This window comes from Triticum dicoccoides, chromosome 2A (genome assembly GCF_002162155.2).
Source record: "Triticum dicoccoides isolate Atlit2015 ecotype Zavitan chromosome 2A, WEW_v2.0, whole genome shotgun sequence".
Classification (NCBI taxonomy): Eukaryota; Viridiplantae; Streptophyta; class Magnoliopsida; order Poales; family Poaceae; genus Triticum; species Triticum dicoccoides.
Window position 1 is genome coordinate 30,723,165 of NC_041382.1, and position 11,503 is coordinate 30,734,667.

General features: G+C 45.6%; 1 protein-coding gene across 1 annotated transcript; it reads left to right on the forward strand.

Moving 5' to 3' along the window:
• Positions 1-8,938: 8,938 nt before the first annotated feature.
• On the forward strand, positions 8,939-10,700 carry LOC119357492 (cysteine-rich receptor-like protein kinase 10). Its single transcript, XM_037624422.1, has 5 exons — positions 8,939-9,040; positions 9,220-9,448; positions 9,548-9,806; positions 10,126-10,276; positions 10,395-10,700. Exons 1-5 carry the CDS (start codon positions 8,939-8,941, stop codon positions 10,698-10,700), a joined length of 1,047 nt encoding a protein of 348 aa, XP_037480319.1.
• The last annotated feature ends 803 nt before the right edge of the window (positions 10,701-11,503 follow it).

Genomic DNA, 11,503 nt, shown 5'->3' on the forward strand with positions numbered 1-11,503 from the left:
TTGTAGTGATTTTCAATTTCACGGTCATTTAGCTCTCTAAACAATTAGGTAAATGACTGAAAACAGCAAATGATGTCAGAACATGTTGGCAATTGATGACGTCGCTTTGTATGTTGCATACTGAACGCAAAAGAAGTCTAGAGTTCAAATAAGTTTAAAAAACATTGTAGTGCCCATGTAACAGATGAGTTCTCGTCCGAAACCCTGATACTCCGAAAGAGATTGTCCAGTTTGTACACGAAGTGCGTCCAGTTTTTGCCGTGACCCTCTCTACTCTTTAGCACAGCTATGTGGGTGAAATGATGATACCATGCCACGTTTCAACATTTTCACAGTTCATTTTGTCATGATTTTCAATTTCACGGTAATTTAGCTCTCTAAACAATTAGGTAAATGACTGAAAAACAATAAACGATGTCAGAACATGTTGGAAATTGATGATGTCGCTTTGAATGCTGCATACTGAACGCAAAATAAGTCCGGAGTTCAAGTAAGTTTAAAAAACATTGAATTGCCCATGTAACAGATGAGTTCTCGTCCGAAACCCTCATACTCCGAAAGAGATTGTCCAGTTTCTACACGAAGTGCGTCTAATTTTTGTCGTGACCATCTCTACTCTTTCGCACATGCTATGCGGGTGAAATGATGATACCATGCCAAGTTTCAACATTTTCACAGTTCATTTTGTAGTGATTTTCAATTTCACGGTCATTTAGCTCTCTAAACAATTAGGTAAATTACTGAAAAACAGCAAATGATGTCACAACATGTTGGAAATTGATGACGTCGCTTTGAATGATGCATACTGAACACACAAGAAGTCCGGAGTCCAAATAAGTTTAAAAAACATTGAAGTGCCCATGCAATAGATGAGTTCTCGTCCGAAACCTTGATACTCCGAAAGAGATTGTCTAGTTTGTACACGAAGTGCGTCCAGTTTTTGCCGTGACCCTCTCTACTCTTTCGCACATGCTATGCGGGTGAAATGATGATACCATGCCAAGTTTCAACATTTTCACAGTTCATATTGTAGTGATTCTCAATTTCACATTCATTTAGCTCTCTAAACAATTAGGTAAATGACTGAAATACAGCAAATGATGTCAGAACATGTTGGAAATTGATGACGTCGCTTTGAATGATGCATACTGAACACACAAGAAGTCTGGAGTTCAAATAAGTTTAAAAAACATTGAATTGCCCATGTAACAGATGAGTTCTCGTCCGAAACCCTCATACTCCGAAAGAGATTGTCCAGTTTGTACACGAAGTGAGTCTAATTTTTGTCGTGACCCTCTCTACTCTTTCGCACATGCTATGCGGGTGAAATGATAATACCATGCCAAGTTTCAACATTTTCACAGTTCATTTTGTAGTGATTTTCAATTTCACGTTCATTTAGCTCTCTAAACAATTAGGTAAATGACTGAAAACAACAAATGATGTCACAACATGTTGGAAATTGATGACGTCGCTTTGAATGATGCATACTGAACACACAAGAAGTCCGGAGTCCAAATAAGTTTAAAAAACATTGAAGTGCCCATGTAACAGATGAGTTCTCGTCCGAAACCCTGATACTCCGAAAGAGATTGTCCAGTTTGTACATGAAGTGCGTCCAGTTTTTGCCGTCACCCTCTCTACTCTTTCGCACATTCTATGCAGGTGAAATGATGATACCATGCCAAGTTTCAACATTTTCACAGTTCATTTTGTAGTGATTTTCAATTTCACGGTCATTTAGCTCTCTAAACAATTAGGTAAATGACTGAAAAACAACAAATGATGTCAGAACATGGTGGAAATTGATGACGTCGCTTTGAATGTTGCATACTAAACCCACAAGAAGTCCGGAGTTCAAATAATTTTAAAAAACATTGAAGTGTCCATGTAACAGATGAGTTCTGGTCCGAAACCCTGATACTTCGAAAGAGATTGTCCAGTTTGTACACGAAGTGCGTCCAGTTTTTGCCGTGACCCTCTCTACTCTTTCGCACATGCTATGCGGGTGAAATGATAATACCATGCCAAGTTTCAACATTTTCAAAGTTCATTTTGTAGTGATTTTCAATTTCACGTTCATTTAGCTCTCTAAACAATTAGGTAAATGACTGAAAAACAACAAACGATGTCAGAACATGTTGGAAATTGATGACGTTGCTTTGAATGCTGCATACTGAACGCAAAATAAGTCCGGAGTTCAAATAAGTTTAAAAAACATTGAAGTGCCCATGTAACAGATGAGTTCTCGTCCGAAACCCTGATACTCCGAAAGAGATTGTCCGGTTTGTACATGAAGTGCGTCCAGTTTTTGCCGTGACCCTCCCTACTCTTTCGCACATGCTATGCGGGTGAAATGATGATACCATGCCAAGTTTCAACATTTTCACAGTTCATTTTGTAGTGATTTTCAATTTCACGGTCATTTAGCTCTCTAAACAATTAGGTCAATGACTGAAAACAGTAAATGATGTCAGAACATGGTAGAAATTGATGACGTCGCTTTGAATGCTGCATACTAAACCCACAAGAAGTCCAGAGTTCAAATAATTTTGAAAAACATTGAAGTGCCCATGTAACAGATGAGTTCTCGTCCGAAACCCTGATACTCCAAAAGAGATTGTCCAATTTGTACACGAAGTGCGTCCAGTTTTTGCCGTGACCCTCTCTACTCTTTCGCACAAGCTATGCGGGTGAAATGATGATACCATGCCAAGTTTCAATATTTTCACAGTTCATTTTGTAGTGACTTTCAATTTCACATTTAGCTCTTTAAACAATTAGGTAAATGACTGAAAAACAACAAATGATGCCAGAACATGTTGGAAATTGATGACGTCGCTTTGAATGCTGCATAATAAACACACAAGAAGTCCGGAGTCCAAATAAGTTATGAAAAATAAAAAAGAGGTGCAATGCTGGTTAATTTGCTTCAAGCCTTTCGGAATAGTGTAGACTGCACTGCACATAGCTCAGTGCAATCTATGCTATTCCGAAAGGCTTGAAGCTAATCAACGTGCAGGTGAGCATTGCGCCTCTTCGTCATTGTCTCTGCACTCACGGCTTATAAACCGCTCATACTGCCTCTCCCTTGGCGAGGTGGGACTAAAAATCAGCTTAATTAGAAACTCTAGTACCGGTTCATGCCATGAGCCGGTACTAAAGGTCTTCGTGGGGGCCCCAGCCTGACCACAGCCACACTGCCCTCATTAGTACCGATTCATGGCATGAACCGGTACTAAAGGTTGCCCACGAACCAGTATTAATGATGTCCGCCCACCTAGCCGTTGGAACCGACACTAATGGTCATATTAGTGCCGGCTCAAATTCAAATCGGCACTAATGTGCTTCACATTTGACCCTTTTTCTACTAGTGAAAGCAGACAAGCGATTCACACCAAGAAGGGCGAGGTCCATCTCCTCGTGACATACAAGCCACCGGCGCAGCCGCAGAACCCTCTCATCCCCGCTATAGGATAGAGGCGACTCTTCCAGCCTCATGGCTATCATCTTCAAGCTCTTGCAGTATCGAGTCCCCCGCACCACAAACACTACAACAATAACTAGGGGGAGACTTGTGTGAGATCTCACATTTTGAAAAAAATACATGTTCAAACATTTTTAAAAAAATTGTAGACACACAACAATGTTCGATGTACAACCTCAAAAAATTCCAGGTCCTAATTCAAGTTACATTAACAGAAATAAAAACGACAAAATCAGATGTGAATAGTGTCAAAGTACTATTCACGCAAAACTGTCACTATTCACGTTAATCTCTAAATGTACATCGAGTTTTGAGCATATTTTTTCGGAGCTGTAGACATACCCCACATTGATGTTTCCAAATAATTTAAGAATTTTTTAATGTGTAATTTTTCTTTTTAGGGTTGATCTTACGATCTCACTTAAATATGAGATCTCATACAAGTCAACGCCACAATAACCAATGCGTATCATCAGAAGGAACCCATAGGGCTACAACAACCAGCTGTTGACTAGTGATCAAGGCAGGGTGTGGGGTCGTACAATAGTGATGATGAGCCTGGCACATCCGACGATGTCATGGTCCTCTTTGCCTCTAGGATTGAACCGAGATGTGAAACCAAAGGAGGACGCTTCTCACGGGATCAGAGGACAGGTCGGCAACAATGGCAATCGGCCCAGTGCTAGCAGTGCACGAATTGGCGAACGGTGGCCCGGGGCACGACATTGACCAGTGTGATGGACGCGACCACTGGGAGGTCGAGGATTGACGGAAGCGGTGGCGGCCGTCTAGGGGTATAACATGGGTGGGACGGACGGCATGGTGGGGAGGCTTGAGGGAGAGCGTCTGATTTGTGAGAGCACCCTAAAAAACCAAGACCTGAACGTGGTGGAAAACCGGATAGGGTGGGAGGGATCGCAGTACGTCGAGGTAGGCGATTTTTTGATCGATGGAGCGGCGGACTACGTACCAACTCCCCACCTAAAAGTAGAGATACTATCTACGTATAACTTAAAAAACATACCTCAGTCTCTCAAAGCCACTTACCGTACCTAACTCCACACCAACCAGACTGGCTTTTGGTTTATATGGCGGCTAGGAATAAATACTACTCCGCCCAATCCATATTATTCCCTCGGTTCCTAAATATAAGTCTGTTTTATAGTTTTTAATATGGACTATATATGAATGTATATAGGCATTGTTTACAGTGTAAATTCAGCCATTTTGCTCTGTATGTAGTTTATATTGAAATCTTTGAAATGACATATAATTAGCAACGGAGGAAGTACTTGTCTTAAACTTATCTAGATACGAACACTAGACAAGTAGTATAGATTGAAGGGAGTAGTGTTCTCGGTGTGTTATGCGCCAGTTCAAGAATGAAACAGGTAATTTTCCCGCCTTTGAACATGTATATATACACACCGGACCCAAGCAATACAATGCGTGGAGTTCTCCAAGATTACACATCCGACCACGAAGCGAGTGTTCAGAGTAGAATACAATGCGTGGAGTTCTCCAAGATTACACATCCGACCACGAAGCGAGTGTTCAGAATAGGTAGATCAGATGGCCACCAGGGACCCTCGGGTCGAGCGATCCGACGGTCCAGCATAGAGAACTCCTAGAGCCTCCTCCGACTTGTCATCCTAAGGCCTTGTTCGGTTCCACAGGGTTTCAAGGGGTTTGGAGCAGATTGGCAGGGATTAAATCCCCAGCAAGTCAAAATCTACATCAAACCCCTCCAATTCTCTCCAATCCCCTTTTGGTGGGGATTAACTAAACAAGGCCTAAAGAATTGTCTTGCCTCGTTCATATGCATAAAATAAATTTTGAGTAGATATGTAGATGCCATCAACATCACAGGAAATTAATAAGTATTTCTATGAAATCCCCGTACTCGTTTCCTACAAACCGAATGCATCTGAAGAAAAAATTCTAAAAAATCTTTCTTCCAATGTTTTTAGGTAAAAATCCTTCGAACAGAAGGGAAAGGTGTGGTAGCACCCGGGACTCCCGGCACCCCCTTATCTGCCCCGTTCAGTCGCTCTGACATTCGCGTTAGGTTCTGACCGGGAACAGTTCATTTGCAGCACCAGCTTGTTTGTCAGCCATTTGCCTCATCTAATACGTACTAGAGGTGGAGAACTGAGCAGTAGGATAGGCAGTGGGTATTTGTGTATGCCTAGACTTTTCAAGTAGACCTGCAATACAAAGCAGCATTGCAGCGCATGTCACAGATCCTCAGGGCTACTGCTATGCATGAACGGTGGGATAGGAGGGAGAGACACCTGGGTACTAAATATCCGGTTTCCAGAAGGGAATGAGGACAAGGGTCACTGTTGCTGTGGAAGAGTCGTAGAATATCAGACGAAGAAAACAGAAGGAAAAAAGAGAGTTGGAGCTGCCCTCGCTTGACCGACGACTCCAAGTTCCACCAAACCCAAGAATCCTCTGCTTGATCTGCTTGACCGACGACCTCAGTCCGTGTACTCTTGGGTTCTGGGCACTCCTTTCTCTATCAAGTCGCTGTTTGCAGTCAACCAGTCCACGCTGCCGTGGTACATCTCGTGATCGATCTTTGCTCAACTCCACGGCCGGCTTACGCTGCCAGACAGAGCACTATCGCCATGGCAACGATGCCCATCCGGCGCCATGCTACTCTCTCCGACTACTTGACCACCATTTTATTGCTTTCGTTGCTATTTTTTCATAGTTGATAAGTACTACCTCCGTAGAGAAATATAGAGCATTCGGATCACTACTTTAGTGGTCTAAACACTCTTATATTTCTTTTACGAAGGGAGTAGTAGTATAAAATAAGTTTGACACGACATTGTTTGACAGCGACAAACTAAACCCTTAGTTCCGCGTGTGGAGATTTAGAGCATCTCCAGCCGCGTCCCCAACGGGTCCTTTTCAGATGTTTTTTTCATGCCGGCGCCCAAAAAACGGCCAGCCGCGCCCTCAGGAGCCCGTTTTCGTTTTTCGGAGGCTTGGACCGAAATTGGCGCCGGCAGCCCCAGGCCAAACCTGGCGCGCTGGGGGCGCCCGGGGGCGCCGGGGCGAGCGGTTTTGACGCAAAAGAGTCGCGGGCCCGTCGAGTCAGCGGCACGTGCCCCGTCTTCCCCAGAACGCCTCGGTTTCCTGCGGGAATCAATGAAAAGGCTGTCGCCGGTCAGCCTTGCCATTAATTCCTCACGGGCGGCGCGTCATGGGCTGGCGGGCGCGGCGATGCCTCCCCTTCCGCCACACGTTCACAGGACGCGGGGCTATAAAACCAGAGGGCCCCCTCGCCGCTGGCCACACCAGCCCGAGCCGCCGAGCCCAAACCAGCTGCCGTCCATCCCGTCCGCCGCCGAGCTCTGCCGCTCTCCCCTCCCCTTCCCTTTTCCTCTCCATAGCCGAACGCTTCCCCGGCGACGCCGCGACGGCCAATGACTTCGGCCGCCGCCAGCTCCAGGAGTGGGAGGCGTACCCCCTGTTCGAGGTGAACATCCCGACGCTGCCGGACATGCGGGCCGACGGAGTGGAGGCTCAGCAACGGGGGCGCCCCCATCCCCCCGGTGCCCGACGTCGATGCGCGCCCCGGCATCTTCGCCGCCGAGGTCGACCGCGTGAGGACGTCCCTGCCGGAGGACCAGCGCGCTCTCCCCCAGTACGCCGCATGCTCTCCCCCAGTATGCCGCTGACAACCATGCGGCGTGGGCGAAGTACTTCTGGCGCCGGCAGGTGTAGCGATTGGCGTCGACGAACGGGGCGCCGGTGGTGGGCGGCGTCAAGAACAGCGACGACCGCCGCGTCTGGTGGGGCGTCCCGGGCCGCACACTCCGCGAGGTGCTGGCGTACCTCAAGGGCGGCAATGACCCGCCGCTGGCATACCCTGCCGCCGCAGCCGTCCCGCCCCCACGCGGTAGCGCCGGGCCATGGGTGCCTAGGAGGTTCGGCTCCTCCTCCTCTTCCTCATCACAGTCGTCCTCCCGCTCCTCCTCCCACTCTACCGGCTCGCCCACGTTGTTCGGCGTCAAGGCGGAGCCTGCTGCGGAGACGCCGCTCGGCCGGCGGCATCGTCATCAACGAGGGCGGCAGGCGCGCCCCGTCCTCAGCTCCTCCGCGCTACGTCAAGCAAAAGAAGGAGCCGGGGCTCGCCGCCGTCAAGACGGAGCCGGGTCTCCCCGTCGTGAAGACGGAGCCCGGGCTCGCCAGCGACGTCAAGGAGGAGGAGCTCGACGACCTGGTGGCCCTCAAATGGGGGCGCGATGACTGGGCGCAGCTGGAGCTGGAGCGCCAGCGCCTCGCGTATGAGCACTTCGAAGTTCGGCGCCGTGGCCAGGACGAAGGAGGCGTCGTCGTCCTCGATGACAGCGATGATGACACGCCGCCGCCATCGGTCTGCCATGGAGACGCCGGCAGGGGTCCAGCAGGGGCGGCCGCGCCATCAAGAAAGAGAAGGCCGCCGCCACCGACGACGAGGACGGTGGCGACGTCGGCGACTTCGCCGCGCTGAGCGACTTCTTCGCCCCGTAGTTGTGTTTTTTTAATAACTTATGTAATAAACGCTGAACTTGTCAAATATTATGTGAAGTTGGCTGAATTTAGCCGAACGTTTTGTCCAATTTGCCGAACTTTGCCGATTTCATTTTTTTCAAAAAGAAAAAACCATGTTTGGGGCGACTCTGGGGCGAGCGGCTGGGAACCTGCTTACCCCCGCGCCGATTTTAGCGCCGGCTCGCCCCAGGGTGCGCGTAAATTCACCGCCTGGGGGCCAACGGCCGGAGATGCTCTTAAATGTCGTTTTTCGTTGTTATTGGACTGTGGGGGTCTACTACCAAGCCATATCAGTTGTGTGTCAGCGTGTCATTCCTTGGGACGGTAAAGGTGAATTTAACAAAAAAATTAAGCCTTCAAAGTGAATTTCTCCAGGTCAATAATTAAATATAAAGTTTTTACGTACCCGCTTTCTAGTTTCTAGGACATCATCAGTTACGTATGGAGGTATATTTTGGTACTTACAAAGTTGGTATACATTTGCAGAAGGACCAAAACACAAGATAAGTACAGTTATAGTAGTAACAATTGCAGTGCTTACGAGTGCCGCACCAGTCGCTGTCGTCATAGCATGGTATTACATTTGGAGGAGGGGGAGGATGACGACGAGGAGACAGAGACAAGAAGCAAAAATATTAGAACCAAGTAAATTCTCTTAACCATTTTGAATTATTAAATTTTAGTACCACAAGTATGTAATAAATCACTTTAGTGGATGGATTTTTAATAACCAAGTTCTGCTGAAAAGATTAAGTACCAATATGTGTACCTATAAGAAAAGGGAGATCCCTAGAAATTTTCAGCTAGACCCTACGTATTCCCTAATAACTTTTAATGTTGCTCTCATTGTTTACTTTGTCTCTTCCAACAGAATCAACAAGCCTGGATGACGCTCGCAATATGGAGTCTCTCCTCCTTGATCTATCAACACTAAAAGTTGCTACAGATGATTTTGCTGAACATAAAATGCTTGGCGAGGGAGGTTTCGGTGTAGTTTACAAGGCATAGGTCCCACTGTACGATTTTTTTAATGGATTGATATCTGTTCGTTAGAGCGTGTTCAGATGTGTGGTGTTTCATTTAAAGGTGTTAGTATTTTGTTAGTTCTAATGCCAAAAGCATTCAAGAAAATTACATAAGCCAAAAAAGCCCTTGAAATTTCCTTATTAACCATTGTGCAGGGAGACCTACCTGAAGGCCAAGAAATAGCGGTAAAGAGGCTCTCACAGACTTCCCGACAAGGAATAGAAGAGCTGAAAACCGAGCTGCTTTTGGTTGCCAAGCTGCACCACAAGAATCTTGTCAGGCTAATTGGTGTTTGCTTGGAGGAACATGAGAAAATACTTGTGTATGAGTACATGCCAAATAGAAGTCTTGATACAATTTTGTTTGCTAAAATTTTCTCACTGTGTTTTGTTTTCACAAAGGAAAACATCCGCTACAAGGATAGTGCCAAGTTCTACCAAAGAAAAATTACAACTTTATAATAATTGATATTTCTTCTTTGAGTAACAGATGCTGAGGAATCCAAGAAGCTAGATTGGGGGAAGAGATCCAGGATTATAAATGGAATAATTCGGGGCTTACAATATCTTCACGAAGATTCACAACTGAAGATAGTTCACCGGGACCTCAAAGCAAGCAATATCCTTTTAGACTCTGATTATAATCCTAAGATCTCTGACTTCGGCTTAGCAAAGATATTTGGAGGGGATCGATCACAAACTGTTACACATCGCATTCTGGAACATAGTACGTATGGTCTGCAGTAGCATATTAATATGTCAATCATACTTAATTTTTTTTAAACACTGTCAATCATGTTTGGTTTGATGCTAAATTTTGTTGTGCCAATGTTTGGCATTGGCTTAAATATTGGCTACTAATTGGTTAGCTACCAAATTGTCTAGCCAAACTCACATTAAGTTCGCACAAAAAAACTCACATTAAATTTCATTTTTTTGGCAAGTCTTGGTATTGCCAAAATGAGCAATAACCCAATACGTACATTGGCTAGCCAAATTCGGGTAGCAAACCAAGCATGTCCTAAAAGTTCATCACACTGAAAAGCTACCCTCTTGTTTCAGTGGGTACATGTCGCCCGAATATGCAATGCGTGGTCAGTATTCCATCAAGTCAGATGTATTCAGCCTAGGTGTTCTAATTTTGGAGATCATCACCGGAAGAAGAAGCCATGGACCCTACGACTCGGAGCATGATACTGATCTCATAAACATTGTAAGTAATAGCATGTTCCTGACAGCTAAGCTAGCTCTCACTATTATAGTAGTTTCTCAGAAGAGTTAACTTGGATCTCTTGTAGAATTCTGAATGATTGAGTCCCAATTTGATGCAGGCATGGGAACACTGGACCAAGGAAAGAGCGGCGGAGTTGATAGATCCAACCTTGAGGAATCATTGTCCCACTGACCAGTTGCTGAAATACATTCACATAGGCCTATTGTGTGTCCAGCAAAAACCCGCAGACAGGCCGTTGATGTCAGCGGTGAATGTCATGCTTAGCAGTAGCACTGTGAGTCTTCCTTCTCTGTCCAGGCCAGGTTTCGGCGCCCAGGAGATTGGGGCTAGCTCCATATCGGAAGAAAATCCTGCGAAAGCGTCGTCAAATAAGATGTCCATCACAGAACTTGAGCCCAGATGAGATGGTCTTGATTCAGACCTGACGGCATTGGTGCTACTCCTTGTTGCTGTTCGTGATAATGGGCTTGGACTTAATCATGCCATTTGTTTGGGGAGGTAGTGTAGTGCAAAGCTAATGCATGGATGCATCCTCCCAGATAAACATCTCATAGAAGCTTAGAAGATTACATCCACATGGCAGGATGCATGCCCTATAATCTTTTCAAGCAATGTATGGAAACATCAGGTCGGGATATAAGAATATAACCAGCTGGATTGTTTTTATATATATAGAAGTTGCCTACGCTATGTCGGGACTGGAGTGACTATCAGATCCGGCCTGCCTTTTTATTTTTGCAGGGAGATCCGGTCTGCTTTACCAACCCTTGCTTGGATTCCAATGCTGGATATATATACTATATTCTCAAAATCGGCACGTTAATCCCTGTAAACAGGTTCCATATGAAGTCAAAAGGCAAAGCAATAAACTGTGGCATGACAACATTTCTGTAACAAGTATCGTAACATAAACAGATGAACATGCAATTCAATTAATTATAATTGCATACTCTAGTCTGGATGCGTACAGATGATCCGATTATTGAGAATACATGGTAATGCTTGGCTTACTTTTAGCTATATTGGTCAAATAAACTTACCAGTCGAAGCTCCTGTTTAGTCGATAGCAAGTGTTTTTCAGTCCTTGCACAATCGCCACCATTAGTATCATCGTCAACATTGATTGGCCATGGCAAACTCCCATTGTTCACTGGTTGTGTGGCTTGGTGTGTTCTTAAAGAAACTAAGCAAACCAATACTAGATGA